Raw genomic sequence first — 20150 nt, 5'->3', positions numbered from 1 at the left:
TGTAAATAGGTGTCACTTGAGTTTTCGTCCGTGAATTTGCTAATCCTCTAAATTTTGCCATGCAAATATTAATCACTTGACTTTTGATCCTTGAACCCAATTAATTGTTGACATGTCACGTTTTCGCTGACGTGACAAGGCTGAATAGGACAATTACCTGTTGACTCGAAAAAAGATGATTGTGATGACGAAAATATTCCTCACTTGACCAGACAAATGTGAATTGACCATAATACATTTTTCTTGATCATCCTTCCACTCTTCTTCCTCTTGATATCAAATTCATCAACATTCATAACGTAACACAAAAAGATTCCAGAAAAACTTTAAAAAAAAATCACATCAAGAACAACACGTTTCTGCTTCAACAATATCATTCACCCCCAAAGTGGACTCTCCTCAATCTATGGGGGACTTCAAACCTATATCTCTCTTGGGACCCCTCTATAAATTGATTGCTAAGGTGTTGGTAGGGAGATTGGCCAAAGTGATGGATCAGTTAATCTCAGCGAACCAATCAACCTTCATTAAAGGGTGGCAGCTAGTGGATGGGGTGGTGGCAGTTAATGAGATCATTGATTTAGCTAGAAAATCTAGGAGAGAGTGCCTGATTTTCAAAGTTGATTTTGAAAAGGCCTATGACTCGGCCAGCTAGAGTTTTCTAGATTATATGATGAGGAGAATGTGTTTTGGGGCTAGATGGTGTAGCTGGATTAGAGCTTGTGTTCTCTGTAGTAATCTCTTTGTCCTGTTTAATGGTAGTCCAACATAGGAGGTCAATATTCATAGAGGGTTGAAGCAGGGGGACTCGTTAGCTCATTTCTTGTTTCTCTTGGTTGTCGAGGGTCTAAGTGGTGCTATTAAGAGTGTCGAGGATAGAAATCTGTACTCTGGCTTTAAGATAGGGAACTCTGGCCTCTCGGTTTCTCCTCTACAGTATGTTGATGATACTCTTTTCTTAAGGGAACCTACTATGAAAAATCTGTGGTCCCTCAAAACTATCCTGAGGTGCTTTGAGCTTGCGTCAGGGTTAAAGATAAATTTTTCCAAGAGCAATGTTTTTAGGATCAATGTTAGTAGTGAGTTTTTGGGTGTGGCGGTGCGGTTTCTCCATTGTATTGTGGGACAATTGCCTTTTAAATATCTTGGTCTTCTTGTAGGGGCGAATCCTAGACATAAGTGTATCTGGCTACCCCTCATTGATACTTTGTCTAGGAGACTGGACTCATGAGGTAATATATTTGTGAGTTTAGGTGGTCGGGTTACTCTTCTCGATTCGGTGTTAAGTGCAATTCCGATGTTCTTCCTAAGTTTTATGAAGATGCCTAAAAAGGTGTGGAGAAAGGTGGTTTCTCTCCAAAGGACGTTTTTGTGGGGGTAAGGTTGGTAAAAAAAAATCTTGGGTTAATTGAAACTTTGTGTGTAAGCCTAAAAGGGTCGGGGGCCTTGGTGTGAAGGATCTCAGACTTATGAACCTAGCTCTCCTTGGTAAGTGGAGATGGAGGATGTTGTATCATGGATCAGAGTTCTGGAGAGAGATTATTAGAGCCAGATATGGTGGCATGTTTCCTGCTCCCCACTTAGGAGGGATGTTGGGCGATCTTCAAAGGTTCTCTTTGTGGTGGAAGGATGTGTCCCTGTTGGGTACTAAGGAGGGTTTGTAGTCGGATTGGTTTGCTAAAGGTGTGATTTTGAAGTGGGAAACGACACAACAACTTCTTTTTTGTTAGACCCGTGGGTTGAAGGCTCGTATCTGCTGGATAGGTTTCCTCAGCTCTTTCAGGTTTCAGACCAGTGGGGTGAGAGGGTTGTAGATATGGGGTATTGGGTGGGAGATAGGGGGAGTGGGTTTTAAGGTGGAAGATGAGGCTGTCGGCGGAGGAGGTTATTTTGTTGGGAGAGATGTTGCTAGCGGTGGATGGTAAGGTTTCTCTGGACTCCTCGGATGCTTGGTCCTCGAACCTGGATACTTCCGAGGTTTACTCGGTTAAGTCGGCTTATGCTCATCTCTCGCGTGGTCTTTTGAAGGGAGCTTCCCTAATCATAATTTGGTCCATGTTTTATCCAGGGTGTGGAAGTCTAAAGCTCCTAACAAGGTGGCTACTTTTGCTTGGAAACTTCTCTAAAATAGGCTATCTAACCGCCTTAATCTTTTTAGGAGAGGTATCATAGTGGACCTGGGGAGTGTTGTGTGTGCTTTATGTGGGGTTGTAGAGGAGTCGATGGAACACCTTTTTTTCCAGGTGTGTTGTTGTTGTTCCTATCTGATATTCCATAACTAGGTGGTTGGGTTGGACTTTGGTCCCAATTCCAGTATTTTAAGTCATTTTGAGGGTTTCATTGAGTTGGGGTCAAGTAAGAGAGTTGGTCTAGGTTTGTTGCTAGTTTGGCTTGTTGCTGTGTGGACTGTCTGGAACTCCCGCAAAGATGTTATCTTTGCTGAAGGGACTCCGACTGTCGAGTCGATTATGAATCAGGTGAAGTTCTCTACTTGGAAATGGTTCCAGGCCAAGAGTTCTGCGTGCCTCTACTCCTTTTACGAGCGGGAGGTGCAACCTATCCTGTGTTGGTATCGATAGGGTGTGTGGTGTTGTGGGTGTGGGGCGGTGGTTGTGTGGGGGGTTTTGGCTGGTCGCCCTTGCTCGGCGTTTGCCTGACAGCTTGTTGTTTTTCCTGGGGCGGTTGGGTGTTGTTTTTTGGGGGAAGGTTTTGAGGTGCACCTTGCTAAAATAGACCTTCATGAAAAAAGGCGGATCTATTGTAGCAAACCATATATATATGAATTTGAAAAGGAAATAAATGAAGTGGATTGAGAAAGTCCATACCATTATATAAAGACAACTTTAAAGTTGATCAACATTTAACTACTTTTTTCTCTAACAATTTTTCAGACATAACTCAATTCTTAAAAAGAAAAACTCAATTCTTTTTAATGTTTAAATTCAAATCTATCTATCTTAGCTGATTTTTTATTTTTTTTTACAATTTTTTTATCAACGTGAAAGTTTCATATCAACGCCATCAACAACAACGACATTTTACAAGTTTTTATGGCTACCAAAATCATGAAACAAAAACATCTCTTGGAACATGTTTAGGACTTTGGTTCAGGATAATAATTTACCACGGGGCACTGCAGGAGATTTTAGAATCCAGCAAGTTCTAAAGTCCTAAACTAGTTTTAAATAACTATAGCATGGTGGTGATTTTAGAATGCTGAATTCAATTAAACTTTACAAGTTATCAATTTAACTCTTTTTTTTTGGAGGAAAAAACTGACTACTATAGTGTAGAAATACATTGATTTTATAGCTTAATTCTAAAACTATACTAGTGTAGAAAATTAACTCTCTTTTCCTCAAAAAAAAAGAGAGTTAAATTGATAACTTGTAAAGTTTGATTGAATCCAGTATGGTGATTACCACCGGCAACTAAATCTATATATAATATAACCAAGTTGTTTGGGCTCCAGTGGCAAGTAGCTCCTTCCAAGACGTATCTGGGGAATACCGGATTCGATTCCCAGGGGGAATAACACTTGGCCAGTGCACATGCCTCTACGCATGAGTCGCATTAGTCGTCCACCTTTAGTGGGTCGAAAACCGGTGCGAAAAAAAGAAAAAAAAACTATATAATAAATAACTATGGGCTCTTTTGGTACACAAGATGAAGACATTAAAAACAAACTAACAAAGAGAAACGAAAACAGCTAAACCAGATAACCATGGGCAACGTATAAATTCATGGTCCACCTAGTTGCTATTAAGATGCTATTATGTTCACATAATGATGATCAAATGCAACAACAAATTCATACTCCAAGCAAAACCACACATTCAATCTAATTAGCATCAAGTATCAACCAGATGTTTACTCATAGAATATGAACAAGAAAATTTTGTTTATTTCTTTCTCACCTTTTTTCTTTTGACCGGATATTGTTTTCTCAGCTAATAAGTAGTCAATTACAATCAGTATATTATTCATATTGGTTTTTTCATTAAGCAGACTAATATCACTTACCCTCTTTCTCTCTCTATATATATATTATATGAAAACTAAAGTAAAACTACTCATTAAAATATTGTTAGGGTTGACCGAGTTTATCACGAATTTGTCCATCTCATGACAGCAAATTTTTGTATTGGATCAAATTGCTTTTTGACTCAAATTTATTAGGCCAACTCATCTTTTCTGGGTCCAACTTTTGTCACAATAAAAACCATTTACATAAACAAATGGAAGCTTCTTTTTCCACTGCTACATAATTTATTAAAAAAAGAGCAATTTTTAGAAATAACGTGTGATATTTTAGAAACATGAGATGAGTAAAATTGAACCCATTCTGCGTTTGATCAAGCTCAGCCAATTACACACCATTAGTCGGTAGACAATTGCTTTTCTCATGGGTAATTTTAATTTGGACTAGTGAAAGTTTGGGTCCAACTTGGACCATTTTTTTTTTTCTTTTTTTTCATAATGCTGCTCTTCACCAGCACATTTTGCTCGCGTCCTGCAGCCATGCCAAAAATGTCCTTGCGCAAGTTAAGTCACGCTGCGTGGCTTAACTTGCGCACCATATAACCTCTGCGTGACTTAAGCCACGCACCACTGACCTATGCGCGAGTTAACTCACGCACGTTGGCCGGTGGTCAGAACTGAACACTACAAGAATTTTGGTTATTATTGGCGGAATTAATTCCTCAGTAATGAAAGAAATCCCTCAGTAATAGACATTACTGGTGGATTTGGCGACGAAAAACATCCCTCAATAATACTGGCGTCAGTAATGTTACTGACGGAATTTGCCCTCAGTAATAGAAAGGTAGTTCTGACAAAGCATTACTGATGGATTATTCCCTCAGTAATTACTGAGGGATTGTTCCGCCAGTAATTACCGAGGGAATAATCCCTCAGTAATGCAGTATCAGATTTGTCATATTATTACTGACGGATTTATCCCCCCAGTAATGTTAATCAAATCTGCATTATTGACGGAAATTTCCGCCAGTAATGTACTTCACCCTTTTTTTATTATCCCTTCCCACCTTTTGATTTTAATTAGAGAAATAAAATTAAATAAACACAAATAAATTAAAGAAATAATTTTTTTTTTATTTAATAAGATAAATTAATTAAACCACATATCATTATAATATTTATACAATACATAAATAATTTTCATACAAAATCATAAATATTTTAATAATATTGGTACAATCTAGAAAACTAAGAAAAAAAAAACTAATTATCATAATATTCGGATAAATTTGATCTTGATCTCCCTCTCGATGATCTTTTGCTCCCATTTCCTCCTCTCCCCGTATTTCGGGGATTTTCTTGCGAAGCCTGATCCATATAATTATTCAAGTATTCATATAATTATCCTGCTACCTTTGAAAAGCTTCAACAAGTGCCTATAATATGATATGATAATTTCATAAGAATAAAGACTACATTAATAGATGAAATTAACGAGTAGAAAAATAAAATAACGAAAAATTCCTTCATTAGTTTAAAGAAATATTGATCTGTTCATATTTGTTCATCTTTATACGCCTTTGTGGTCCATACCAGTACACAATCATGGTTCAGAAAGTAATTTCTTAATATCATATGAGTTCATATTTGTTCATCTATACAATAGACAAGGAGTAAGAGTATTCGGAAGGGGTTACAGTTAATTCTAACATGAACACATAATCCAAAAGCAGTATGAACAAGCATAGGCACAATAAATTTTATTAATTTTTAAACACATTGTTGAGAAAACTCTAAATGAAATTGAGATTTAGTGGTTCACTAAGCAAGTTTACACCCAAGAATAGGTCATGTTTTGCAATCATGTTTGATCATATCACTAACTTCTACCTTTCCTGGTAGTAACACTATTTTATTGTATCGTCTTACATCAAAACCTACAATGACAACCCCAATTCTACTTAGTTTTCTTTTGTACTAAATGTTCATCTCAAATGACACTAGTGGAGCATAAGGTGTCTGATGTAATTTTATTATACTTTAGTTGGAAAATCGGCTGTAAAATTCTATCAAGGGTTATGAAAGGGATATACTGTGTAAAGGTTTAATATTAAAAATTACACCAACAAAGTAGAATAAAATGTATAGAGTCAAATATAGTATCAATTGAACTCAAGTTTGAACAAAATGAACCAATAAAGTTAATATTGATTACAACACCTAACTACATATATGTCAACACCAAAAAACCATGACAGCACCTTGTTGTTAAATAAAGTTGTATAGCCACAAATGACATTTGTTTTACTTCAAGTTTTGATTGATATACAACACAATTAGCACATAGTTGCTGAAATCCCAAACACCATAAACACTGTCATTGCCTGGAGGGTCGCTGCTACTTTTGGATTGGGCCTTGGCGCCATTTATATTCCGCCAACCGTTGCTTTTTCTACAGACACCCAAATGTAAAACACCCTTAATTCCAAAGATTTCCAAGATATAAACAAATACACCATATGTTGGAACAAAATATGTTTAGCAATAATAATCCTTAAGAGTTTTGATGATAACAAAGTATTATAAATTGTCAATTGGATATGCTAATATTTGTTCAAGTGTACATGACTATAGACAAAAATTCGATATCTTAAATTGGTCTTGGAAGAACAAATAAAGAGCAAGTACATCAACAAAAAGGGAAGCTTAAAGCGTCTGAAGAAAACTGCTCCTGAAGTGTGAAGTGCTCCTGAAGTAATGACGTCATCAGAAGCAAGTTCATCAGAAGCTGTGAATCACCAGAAGCTGCAGTTCATCAGGAAATGCAACTTAAAGCTTCAAAAGTTGTTTCAAGGATTCAAATTCACCTAGAAATTGCAGAAGTCTGGAATAGTATGGCAACGGCTATTTTGAAATGCATTGGATGCTTATTCTTCAAAGAAGCGTTGACATAGTACGTTTGTACGAAGTGTACAACCACTACCTCCACTACTCTGTTTTTGTCTCTGCTACAAGACAAGAAAAACAGCTCTACCTGCAATAATGTTTATTCACATTGGGAACACATTTGAAATTGATCCTTCATAGGACAATAACCATATCAGGCAAAGGATCATTGGTGATTGATCAAAAAGCTTCAAACGACTCTATTTTGAATGTGATGACATTTCAACGTCTCTTTCACACCTCTATATAAAGGAGTGAAGACTCAGAGTTTCACAAGAACAATACTACGCATCAGCTAAGCCAAAACTCTGTTGAAATTGTTCTCCACTTCAAAGTTCACTTAGAATTTCTTAACAAAGCTTATATCTTAGGAATTCTAGAGTCTTTAGAGTCTGTATCTGATTTGTATTGTGAACACCACTGATTGTATATCAAGTGTTCAACCTCAAACATTTTTCTTTGTAATTCTGTTTGAATTTAAAAGTCTCTTGCAGTTGTGCTTGAGCAATAGAAGTCTCTTGATTGTGTTCAGGAGCATAGGAAGTCTCTTGCAGTTGTGCTTGAGCAATTTGAAGTCTCTTACTAAGTTTAGTAGTGAGCATTTGTAATCAGATATTACATAGTGAACTCCCCTTGGAAGTGCAAGGGGGACATGACTGACTTCTGGTTTGTGGAAGGAACCTGTATAAATTGCTTGTGTCTTTCTTCTCTCTTTCTCTCTGTTTTATCCGCTGCATTTAGGTATGAACATCTCTTCAGAAGTAGAATTCTATCTGCTTCTGAACTGCATCTTTAGTTAGGAGAAAAAGAAGAAAAACAAAACACAATTCAACCCCCCCCCCCCCCCCCGCCTCTTGTGTTTTTTTCACCTTCAATTGGTATCTAGAGCCTTGGTCTGTTGTCAAACACTTAACAGTGTAACAGAGAAAGATCCGAGAAAAACATGTTTGTTGAATCTGAATCCAGTACAACAAGAAGCAGTGCTATTCCATATGACTATGGTAGCAACAAGAAATCTGACTATGGAAAAGTTCCTAAGTTTAATGGAGATCCGGAAGAATTTTTCTGGTGGAAAACCAACTTCTACAGTCATGTCATGGGTTTAGATGAAGAACTATATGACATACTAGAAGATGGTATTAATGACTTGGTTGTTGATGAAGAAGGAGATGCTAAATTAAGGAGTTGATGAGTTTTATTTTGTGTGAATGGACTATAATAAAGATAGGGAAATGTTAACTTTAAACACTTTTACATAGTAAGTATTTAATGAAAAATTATTTATTGAATGAAAATTGTAATAGTTGACTTTTAAAAGAATAATTACTAAATATGGATGTTTAAAGAGTGCTCCGGGAGCACTCGTTAACAAGACCCAATAAGATATGATGGGAGTTACAATCTAATGGTAAAAAAAACAAAAATTGCTTTTTTGACATTGATAACTTCACATTGACACAAGTAAATTACGTTAAGGCCTCAACGGTCGTTAACTACAACAACTGGATTCCTTTCTTTAATTTAACAGACTTACAACTTCGTAGCAAATGCTGTTTTGAATAAAAAACAATCTTTGAACCTCTCTTTCAATTGAGTTGGAGACAAATGAAAACAGTAAATTGAAGCTCCACCCTTTCTTAGAGTCCCTCCGCTGCATACATGTTGTTGTTTTGTTATAAATCCATTTTGTTTCTATCAAATTAAAAAATTTAAAGTTTCTTGAATTTCTTTAGTAATCAATTTTTTCATCAATTTCAGTAATTTCTTTTCTTTGATACAGATCAAAAGAGAGGGAAGAGATTCATCTTTTCTTTAAATTACAAATCAAAAGAACGAAAAGGGGAAGAGATACATCCAGACTTGTTATTTTCATCTTGGTTGAGTAAAAGAAAAATCATCTTTTTATTTTCATCTTGGAAGAGATGCATGTCATACATGATTTGTTCTGTAAAAGAAAAATTAAAAAATCTTATAGAGGAAAAAGGGTTTACACTTATGGAGACAATCAATAATGTGGAGAAATCAGAAGGATTTAAGGGTCTATTTGGTAAGACCACATAACGAGCTTATAGCTTATAAGCTCGTTTGACAAAAAAAGTCCTGTTTAGTAATGGTCTTTCACCACCCGCTTATAACTTATTTCACGAGCTTATAAGCTATTTTTCGGACGTTATTCCAAGTAGCGTTTGAGTTTATAGCTTATTGTTTTTTCTTCCATTATTACCCTTATTATTTTATCTAAATTCCATTTTTACCCATTATAATAAATTATAGGTTAAACTTCACTTTTCGCCCTCTAAGTTTCAAAATGTTGCGATTTTGGAGCCCTATTAAAAAAAATGGCAAAAGTGACCCCCTATGTTTAGGGAAATATGCTCTTTTGACCTCCTAACATAAGGGAAATATGCTTTTTGACCCCTTATCTTTACAAAAAGTTGCGATTATGGCCCCTTTTTTGGGACACATGGCGTCTTCTCAGCAATTTTGGGATGAAGGAGGCCAAAATTGTCATTTTTTTAATAGGGGGTCAAAATCGCAACATTTTGAAACATAGGGGGCGAAAAGTGCACTTTAGCCTTAATTATAATATTGCTCCGTAATAAGTGCTACAATCCCTTTGTTTTCTTACGGAAAATACTACTATCCCTCCGGTGGGGCGGCTGGCTAACTCTGTTTTTATGGCTAAAAGCGGTTATGTTAAAGGTTAACATATTTGTTTGGCGTCTCTTTCTGAATAGACTTGCTACAAAGGATAATTTGCGCAGAAGGAATGTTATTGATCCGACCCTTGTGGCATGTGCGACCTTGTGTGGTAAGGAAGAGGATATGGACCATTTGTTTTTTCATTGTGATCATTATGGACGGCTTTGACTTTTGATCTCACAGTGGCTTGGTATTGTTACGGTTCTACATGGTAATTTACATTCTCATGCTAATCAATTTTGTGCTTTTGGAGGTTTCTCAAAGAACTCTAGGACAAGTTTTACTATTATTTGGATTTTGTCATTTGGAAAGACCGAAACAGGATAATTTTTCAGCATCACATTGATCATCTAGAAGCTCTTCTTGAAAGGATTAAAATCCAAACGTATTGGTGGTTGAAAGCGAATTACATCATGTTCGATTTTGACTATTCCTTTTGGAGGAAAAACTCTTTAGTTTGTTTAGAGACTGTTTTGTAATGTCTGGTTTCTTTTAGGCTGTTTATAGCCATTCTGTATTGTAACAATACTTATCAGTTAGCTTAGGCACGCCTTGTGCTTGAGTTATTTCTTTAATATATTTCGCTTAGTTTCTTAAATAAATAAAAAAAAAACCTATACCTCCGTGACAAACACTTGCCTTTCATTTTTTTTTCCTTTACACCTTCAGTTTCTTTCTTTTTTTCACGGAACAGACCTTCAGTTATGTTTACATTTTAATTTTAATGAAAACATCCCTTTCGTCATTTTGAACTAAGTACAATTATTTTACGTCCATTTATCATGCATATAGTAATTTAGTATAGTCCCTTCTTCTCTAAAAAAAAATCGTAATTTTTTTCAAGAAGATATTATTATTATTATTATTATTATTAGGGTACCCCTAATATGAATCCCAAATTATAAGGACCATCCGTGAACCTCAAAGAATGATTTGCTCTAACCAGTCACCAACCTTCACCGTTTGTTATAAGGAAAATAAAAACTACTTAATAACAAAAACTTCTTTCATCTTTCTTCAACAATCAAAATACAACCCAACCTTAAAAAAAAAATACAACCCAACCTTCAACAGCAACAACCATGGCCCATAATTGTGGAAAGAATAAAGATTTGAAAGACCATTTTGCAAATGATATGATGAAAACGATAACCCTTCAATTCATAATATTATTTGGACAAAACGCTGAATTGGAGAAGAACACGATCCATTAGTATCAATCACCACAATCTTTACCCTTTTAAATTAATATTTTGAAACTGAGTTAGGACAGTATAACCCATTAACACTTGCACCACCAATGTGAACCTCCTAACTGAAAACCAAGTTATTGTGGTTAACTTTTATTTTATTTTGATAAAACCAATTTATTGTTGTTGTTGTTGAAGCTTGTTGGGGTTCTAAATTCTAGAGAGTGGAGAATGAAAACCTATTAAAATGATGCTAATCTCTAAATCTAAAAGAAGCAGAAGCAAAATTCAAAGGCCAAAGCATTTTTGATGCTTTGACACTTAAGTCACAAAGGAACAACGTGGGAAAACTCATTTTCCAATTTGAGAGAGAGGGGTAAGGTGTCAAGGAGAGAGAAGATTTGCCAAAAATGTCTTAACCTTCAATTGCTGATCAAAAGGATGGGTTCACCCGTGGACCCTTATAAATAAGGTCCATATTAGGGGTTCCCTTATTATTATTATTATTATTATTATTATGCATTTTGATAACTGTATATTGTTATGTTTAATTGTTTTATAAAGTATAAACACTTAAATGAAAATAAATCTTTGACATAAAAAAAATAAAAATAAATTTAATATATAATATGAAGGATATATTAAATTAATAAATTTAAAGTACTTTTCAAAACAAATTAAAAATGTTAATTGATATTAATTTTATGATAATTAAGAATATTCTTTTGGTCATTTTACATTTATCAGTTAGTTGAACCGCTAATTTTACCATACGGTTTAATTAACTTATAAGCTATAAGTCATAAGTCATCAGCTAAAAACTATCAACTATAAGCTACCCGCTATCAGTTATCCGCTATAAGCTATTAGCTATCCGCTATTTTTACCAAACATAGCCTAAGTGAGAAAATAATTGGGTGTGAGCGTAAGTCTGTAAATTGAATGTAGGAATTCAGCGGTAGTTAACTGCTGCCGGGTCTTCAACGGTAGTTAACTACCGCTGAGGGCATTTAAATATTTTACTTGTGTTTTTAGGAGACTTTTGATTTCAGAAAAGCAACTTTCAAAAAAAACTGGACCAAGTTGGACCCAAACGTTCACTAATCCAAACTAAAGGGACCCTCCATTGTTTCCTAGAAACATATGAAAATGACCGAAAACAACCGAACGATAGTTAACTACCGCTGACTTATAACTAGAAAATCAGTAGTTAACTATCACTGGATGTGAAAACAACAAGTGTCTAGTTGCTAAATGGTGTAAAACCACTTTGTGAAATGAGAAATGATATTTGTACAACCATTTTTGTACAACTTTATCTCTCATACTCACATTATCTTCTTATTCTCTCTCTTCCTTTTTATCTCTTTGTTGTTTTTGGCCAATGAGAAGAGAGAACAATAAGGTTGTCCCAAAAGAGTTGTTCAATTATCACTACTCTTGTGAAATAACCCTTTTAGTTGAGTCTCCGCCGTCTCATCCAACATTCTATTTTTTTTTTGAATAGGCAAAATTAAATTAAAAGGATCTATGCTATGCACAAGGAGTGCTAAGAATAGATCAAAAGAGAGTATACAAGAATTTGAAATGTGGTGGCATACACATTAAGAACAGAAAGAAAAACCAAATCACATAGGCAAGAGATCTGCTAGTGAGCCACAATTACAACACACTACCAAATGAAAGAATAAGCAAAGATGCAGCTGCCAGTTGAGATACAAATTTGCCACCGAACCAACAAACTGATGGCACCAAACCAGCTCAAAATCAGACTGATATAGCTAAAAAATGAAAAAGATATCAGAAAAATTCAGAACAGTCCCTGCAGAACGAAGAAATGCATAAGATGTAAATGAGTATTTATGAAAAGAGTACTATGATATCCGTGTTTGCCCGTTTGTCCCAAATTTGTGCGCGTATCTGCTAAGCAGATAAGCTACATATTTTAAGTTATACGCGGATATTTACAAATATATGTGAATGTCAATTTTTTAATGGATTTTTGTAATGCAAAACTTTTTTTTTAATTACTTAAAATTTAACAATAAAAGTTCATCACTTTCATTTCACTCTCAATTTAACAATAAAAATTCATCATATTCATTTTATTCTTTTTACCAAAACATTAATATGCATACACTTCATTTCTAATCAAAACAAAATTCATCACATTCAACACAAACATAAATAGTATATAGTTTTTTCACTGAATTTGAAAGGCTAACATTTATATTTAAGTGACGATATTTAAATAATTTGCATCAATATTTGTATCCATTTAGGATTGAATAGTTGAATGAGAAATATGTTTATTGTTCGTATGTCATTGAATTTTTTCAAGTGATATTTTATTAATAGAAAAAAGTCAAACAGCATGAATCAAACAACATGAATCAACTCCTATAGCTCACTGTTGACTTGGGTTGTCTATATTAAAATTTGATGGTTAGCAAATAAGACCAGCACAAAATATATTTAACTAAATCCAATAATAAATAGGAAAAAGTCTTCAAAAAAATATATTTGTAATATGGAATGCAATTTTTTATTTCGTACTGTGCAAGGCGCATGAATGAGAGCATCACATCGTTTGTCATCCTTCTAGTTTTTTAAAGAAAAAAGAGAGGTATGAGATATTAGGAATATTTACATGTCACGATGGGTAACAATAGCATTATAGCATATTCGAATATTCATTCTTGTATTTATATCGACATCTACATTCCAAAAACAAAAAACTTGTAGCACAAACTATATAGTAAAAAAGACTTGTAGCACAATCCAACTCGAGTAAAAAAAAAAAAGAAATTACTAAGTTAATAATAATAATATATCTTAATTCATATTTTATTTATTTTGTTACCATACATCTTTTACAAATTTTAATTATTTTTAAGAAAAAAATAACAAACTATATGAGTGACTTTTTCTTCTTCTTTCTGACGAATATATGAGTGAGACATCAAATATATAGTTTAAATCCTTTTTAAAATTAAAATGATTAAAAAAAGAAAATTACGTGACTCGCATTTCCCTTTTTTTCTCCGTCTCGTGACTCACGATTCTAGTAGCTTCATTCCTTTTATAAATTTTCATAAAAATATCTCAAAAAAAAGAATAATAAAAAAAATAAAATATCGTGTCCAATAAACAACCCAAAAAACGGTATTTATATCCAACGAACCAACCAAACCAAACACAACACAATTCAACAGGTTAAGGTTTTGGTCTGTGTTAGGTTACCTCTGTGACATTTGTGCAAACAGTTAGTCGCGCCTCTCACACAATAAAAAATCGTTAGTTAGGTATGTTTCTTCTACTTTCTACCATGATTTGTCTCAGATTTATTTTATCTAATCTCAGATTTAAGATCCAAATCAACTTGTTTAATTTAATAGCATGCATAGATATCATCACCATACATAATCACATGTGAAATTTGTTGTTGATTTATGGTTTTGTGATTGAATCAGAATCTGATATAAAGAAAGATGGGAAGCACTGATTTTTCATGGAAATTACCGGATCATCCTAAGCTACCAAAGGGAAAGACAGTTGCTGTTATTGTTTTGGATGGTTGGGGTGAAGCTAATGCTAATGAATACAATTGTATTCACAACGCTGAAACACCTACCATGGATTCCCTTAAACAGGTATAATCATCTCTTTCGGATTGAATATAGTTAGATCTATTGCTGCTCTGGGTTTTTGTTTAAAGTTATATTGTTTTGTTATGTTGTAGGGTGCTCCTGAACATTGGAGATTGGTGAGGGCTCATGGTAAAGCAGTAGGACTTCCAACTGAGGATGATATGGGTAACAGTGAAGTTGGTCATAACGCGCTTGGTGCCGGTCGTATATTTGCTCAAGGGTAAATTTAAATAGCTTATGATTTCGATCTATTTGGTTTGGTTCCGTGTGTATTTTGCTAGTGATACTAGTTAGTAGCAGTAGTAGTAATCGTATACTAAATAAAGGGCCTGTTTGGATAAACAACTTATTTGTAGCTTATAGCACAAGTGCTTATCATGATAATGGATAAGCTTGTTTTACAGCTAAAGATAAATTTTATTTGTATATGCTATAAGTTGTTTTAATAAACTATATTAGAGAACTTATGAACATAAGCTGAAAAAAGTTTTTGAAAATTTTCTCAAGCTGTTTTCATAAGTTCTCTCAAATAGTCTCACAAAACTTATGCCAGTGGATAAGCTCAAATAAGCCTATCTAAACTGCCTGAAATTATATTATATGATAAGCTAATTGCTCATTTTCATGACTAATTTAGTTTTAGGATGCAACGCTATAATCAACAACAGCTATGTTGTCTTTTCCTTTTGAAAAAATGTTTTTTTATTTATTTATTCACCTATGTCTTGGTAAGTACTTGGTCTTCGATGCGTCATAAATTATGTAACTGGTGTGGTGTTTCTTGATGTACAATATTGGAAAATGTGAACCAATTTTGTTTCTTTCAAACATTTGGATTTGCTGCGCCTATTTTTTTTTGTCATGGATTTGCTGCGCCTATTTTTTGATGTCATGGATTGCGCTGCGCCTATTTTTTGATGTCACAAATTTGCAATTCGATCATGCCTGGTTTAGTTTTAGGATTCAAATGAATAGTCAACTTGTTTGTGGCTTCGCCTTACTATGCATGTCAGTTTTCCTAAGGACGCACATTCTTATGTTAGGGTGATTCTTTCCAAACATTAGGATTGGGTCTTGCGCACTTAACATCCTGAAATTTTTGCACTAATTCTTCTGTACTATAATGTTCGTAGCACATGTGATGATTGGGATGTACTGGTTTGTGTTTGTTTATTGTAGTGCAAAGCTTGTTGACATTGCTCTAGAAACTGGAAAGATTTTCGAAGGAGATGGTTTCAATTACATAAAGGAAAGTTTTGAAACCGGCACATTACATCTCATTGGACTGCTAAGTGATGGTGGAGTTCACTCCAGACTTGATCAAGTGCAGGTGATTTGATGTTTTTCAAACTTCTGTATCTTTATGTTTGCATAATTTGTGCCTTCTTTGTTCTAACAATCTATTTTTGTACAGTTGTTGCTTAAAGGAGCTAGTGAGCGAGGTGTTAAGAGAGTCCGTCTCCATATTCTTACTGATGGTCGTGATGTTTTGGATGGCTCAAGTGTGGGTTTTGTGGAAACCCTTGAAAATGATCTTGCAAAATTGCGTGAGAAAGGTATTGATGCACAGATTGCTTCAGGTGGAGGTCGCATGAATGTCACAATGGATCGTTATGAGGTATTGCATATCAATTATCCACCATTTCATTTAAAATGTTAACAAATTCGACACTCTTTTTCTTTTCTGTTTATATGTATACCGGTCAGTTTTAATTTCTTTTTAAAAAGAAAGAATAGTTAACGGAAGTTGTAAATATTTTTTGTAAATTAAACGTAGTTTACTATATGGTGTCTGATTAGGTTCTTAAGTTCAGCTCTGCATCAAGCTTAGTGTTTAATCTTCTAATATTTGTACTTACATCATTCAAACTTACCTAGTTTCTTTGTTTTACTGATTTTTGTGTTGCCATTAGTCTTAATACACTGGCCAATTTTATCCTGTTTATTGAAAATGTGTGATTTTTTGTTGTATTACCATATTGGCTCGGAAGTTTGATAAAAGGAAAGATAATAATTTTTCTGCCTATGAAATCATGACTGTTTTAACTGAAGGATTCAAGTTATGGTAGAATGGTTGTGTAATCTCATTTATCTATCTTAGTTATGAAAACATTTGAGTTATTAGATTTCCTTTTTGTGGTTTTGTTTTGTATTCATATTTCTTATATTTACACCAAATAAATTTTGTTGACTTTAAATATTTGTAGATGTGTGTACATATATGTTAGATATGAATAATATAAATGATTTCAAAACAACTTGCAGAATGACTGGGGTGTTGTGAAACGTGGATGGGATGCTCAAGTTCTTGGCGAAGCACCTCATAAGTTCACAAATGCTCTTGAAGCCATCAAGACATTGAGGGCAGCACCAAAGGCCAATGACCAGTATCTGCCTCCTTTTGTTATTGTTGATGAGAGTGGAAAATCTGTTGGTCCTATAGTCGACGGAGATGCTGTTGTTACATTTAACTTCCGGGCAGATCGTATGACTATGCTTGCTAAGGCTCTTGAATATGAAAAATTTGACAACTTCGATAGAGTACGTGTACCTAAAATCCGTTATGCTGGTATGCTCGAATATGACGGTGAATTGAAGCTTCCAAAACATTACCTTGTTTCTCCACCAGAGATCGACAGGACTTCTGGTGAATATTTAGTCAAAAATGGTGTTCGCACTTTTGCTTGCAGGTGAGTTATAACCTATTTAATCTGTTGGTTTTCTCTTGATATGTAATAGTTTCATGCGAATCACTTATCTTGCTAAATGATCATTCTATAGTTGATGGTGAAAATTTTGTAATCATAAAATTTCATCATATCCTTTATGTTAACTACTATCTTGACTGTAGTTTTTACCTTGGGCGCTTTGCATTATCTAAAATGATTGCTTTTAAATGATAGTTATCAAAGTCACTAATGTATTTCTTCTTCAACAGTGAGACTGTTAAGTTTGGTCATGTCACATTTTTCTGGAATGGGAACCGGTCTGGATATTTTGATGAGAAACTGGAGGAATATGTTGAGATTCCAAGTGACTCTGGCATAACATTCAATGAGCAGCCATTAATGAAGGCTTTGGAGATTGGCGAGAAGGCAAGGGATGCAATTCTTAGCGGTAAATTTGATCAGGTAAGTAAATGGATTATTGGGTGGTTTTTAGATTGATTGTCTAATGATAAACTTTTAGTTAACTATCTTATTTTTTTTCTGTTGTGTAGATACGTGTCAACATACCAAATGGTGACATGGTGGGGCATACAGGTGACATTGAAGCAACAGTTGTGGCTTGTAAGGCAGCCGACAAAGCTGTAAAGGTACGAACTTAATTTTTGAAATTTTCTGGAAATATATCTTTTGTTATGTTTTTTGAGCTCTAGCTGAAAATTTGAAATTTTTCGTTGTCATTATATTATGTTATGAAATTAAGAGTAAAAAGCAGTGCTGTGTTTAAATATATAGCACAATCCTTTCATTATGTGTTATTGCCTTGTAAGTGAAGGCTATACTCCTTGTAATAATACTGTGTATTTATAAATGTAATTGCAGATGATTCTTGACGCAATTGAGCAAGTGGGTGGAATTTATGTAGTCACTGCTGACCATGGGAATGCAGAAGATATGGTCAAGAGGGACAAGGCTGGAAAACCTCTGCTAAAGGATGGAAAAGTCCAGATTCTTACTTCTCATACTCTTGAGCCAGTAAGTTTTACTACCTAATATATAATTAGTTCCGACTATGCATTCAGTTCGGGGTCTTTTCTTAACATATACTAGTACATACGTAGTCATTATTATACAGACAACAAGCTCAAATTTGGTTCTAAAAATCTTTTATTTTTCTATGTTTGTTAAGGTGCCAATTGCCATTGGAGGTCCTGGATTGACTCCTGGTGTCAGATTCCGCAACGATGTTCCCACCGGTGGTTTGGCCAACGTAGCTGCAACTGTGATGAATCTTCATGGATTTGAGGCTCCAAGTGACTATGAGACAACTCTCATAGAAGTAGTTTGATAAATGAGAAACAAATAGATAATGAGTTTTTTACAATTTTCAGCAGTGTTTAAATAATTTTGAACTTTTTCATTCCTCCACACTTGTTTGTGGACTTTTGTTCGTATGAAACGGCTGTATTAGTCTGCGGTTGACAGAACAATATACTAATTTTGAATGCAGTTATTTTGTTTTGAACTTTAGTTGTGCTGAATAAGAATCAGATTAGCATTGTCAATCAAATACTACAAATTTAGAATACTTTTTGGTCAAAAAAAGAATAATATTCTTTTACTTCAGTTATGTTTGGCAACTATGATGTGTCCTTTTTTGGTTTCTTGTCTTTTCATTTGTATGAGGAGACATATGTTATTATCTGTTACTACATCTTGATTGATGCTTTTCAAAATTGACATCTTGTTGCTCTAAATAAAAGTCCAAAAATAATGAAACTGTTGATTTGAAATGCTAAATTTGTAGCCATAGAAATTGTTGTCTCTATCATAAACCAATTGGACTGGATTATACCTAGGGGTTGGCAAAATTAACCAAAAACCAAAATGAACCGGTTAACCGAACCGATCCATACTAAAATTAACCGAACCTTTATATTGGATGTTGAACTGAACCGCTATTTTGAAGACAGTTCATTACTGAACCGAACCATTATCAAAACTCAGTTAACCGTATGTACCAAACCGAACTGAAACATACAATTCAATTAATCTTATCACACAAAAATTCATTTTGACTCAGGTCCTTTGTCACAACTCACATAAACCGAATTTAAAGGAAACAGGTGAATAACACTTAATTATAAAATGATTGGTCTCTTTGTGAGGCATTGAAGATCATGCATGTATCAGAAGCTTCCATTTTTGTGGATTTATAACTTGGAATTTAAAGGAAATGGATGTTTGTCTAGGTACTGGTTGTGTGAGGCATTGGTATCTTTGTGAGGCATTGAAGATCATGTGTCGAATGAACTATCAGGTGAACTTGAATCTAATGCTGAACATGATGTTCAATCTACTATCAGATGAATTTGTGAACATTGTCTGATCAATTTTTGAGATTCCCACTTTGTAGTTTCTGAAATTTTAAAATGAACTTGACTAAGAAGAATGGTAACATCTTGAGATGTAATTGACTGTTATTAGAGTAACATCTTGATTGAATGGTAAAGTTTGGAGGAAATCAAAGCTATGACAGGGTCAGATTTAAAGCCTTTGGTAATTTTCTGCACTAGGGTCTAGGGATATCACTTCAATTCATTGGTTTTGTTCTTCCTCATGCATTTGCCGTTGTTCTCATTATGGACAAAACAAGGCACAAGTTTTGCATGCACATTCGTTGGCTCTAGAGCCTAGATAGAATATATTAGTATAACTGTTAAGAAACAGCAAGTATGTTGCTATAGATCCTTGTCAGTTTATAATAATAGATTGTGTGAATATTTTGTGTGATGGCTTGGCTTCTTAGCTTGTTTACATTACTAAGATAACTTATATGGATTTCTTTGTCAATCTTGTCTTAGTATCATTGTGCAAAGTGATGAGTACTTGTAGTCTTACTCTCACTATTATCTTGATATATTAAGCTGGTGTTTAAAAACTAAAGGATATTACTAAGTTCTTTGTCTTATGTGCATAAATTTTTTATTGCATTGCTGCATCTGTTTATCCGT

General features: G+C 34.3%; 1 protein-coding gene across 1 annotated transcript; it reads left to right on the top strand.

Annotated features, from left to right (window-relative positions):
- Positions 1-13965: 13965 nt before the first annotated feature.
- LOC11435852 (2,3-bisphosphoglycerate-independent phosphoglycerate mutase) lies at positions 13966-18706 on the top strand. The gene is made up of 10 exons (XM_003623642.4): positions 13966-14125; positions 14294-14473; positions 14563-14690; positions 15650-15800; positions 15885-16088; positions 16736-17160; positions 17409-17601; positions 17691-17786; positions 18019-18171; positions 18326-18706. The coding sequence occupies exons 2-10, from the start codon at positions 14312-14314 to the stop codon at positions 18482-18484; spliced, it is 1671 nt and encodes a 556-aa protein (XP_003623690.1). The 5' UTR covers positions 13966-14125; positions 14294-14311; the 3' UTR covers positions 18485-18706.
- The last annotated feature ends 1444 nt before the right edge of the window (positions 18707-20150 follow it).

The sequence above is a fragment of the Medicago truncatula genome, chromosome 7 (assembly GCF_003473485.1).
Source record: "Medicago truncatula cultivar Jemalong A17 chromosome 7, MtrunA17r5.0-ANR, whole genome shotgun sequence".
Classification (NCBI taxonomy): domain Eukaryota; kingdom Viridiplantae; phylum Streptophyta; class Magnoliopsida; order Fabales; family Fabaceae; genus Medicago; species Medicago truncatula.
Note: the sequence above shows the minus strand (reverse complement) of the source record. Positions and strands in the feature narration are given on the sequence as shown.

Bases quoted from the DNA above. Each gene is read 5' to 3' on its own strand.
- LOC11435852 (XM_003623642.4), top strand. From the start codon at position 14,312: ATGGGAAGCACTGATTTTTCATGGAAATTACCGGATCATCCTAAGCTA. The intron at 14,691-15,649 runs GTAAATTTAAAT...TGTTTATTGTAG, and splicing joins GGTCGTATATTTGCTCAAGG to TGCAAAGCTTGTTGACATTG. The intron at 17,161-17,408 runs GTGAGTTATAAC...CTTCTTCAACAG, and splicing joins GTTCGCACTTTTGCTTGCAG to TGAGACTGTTAAGTTTGGTC.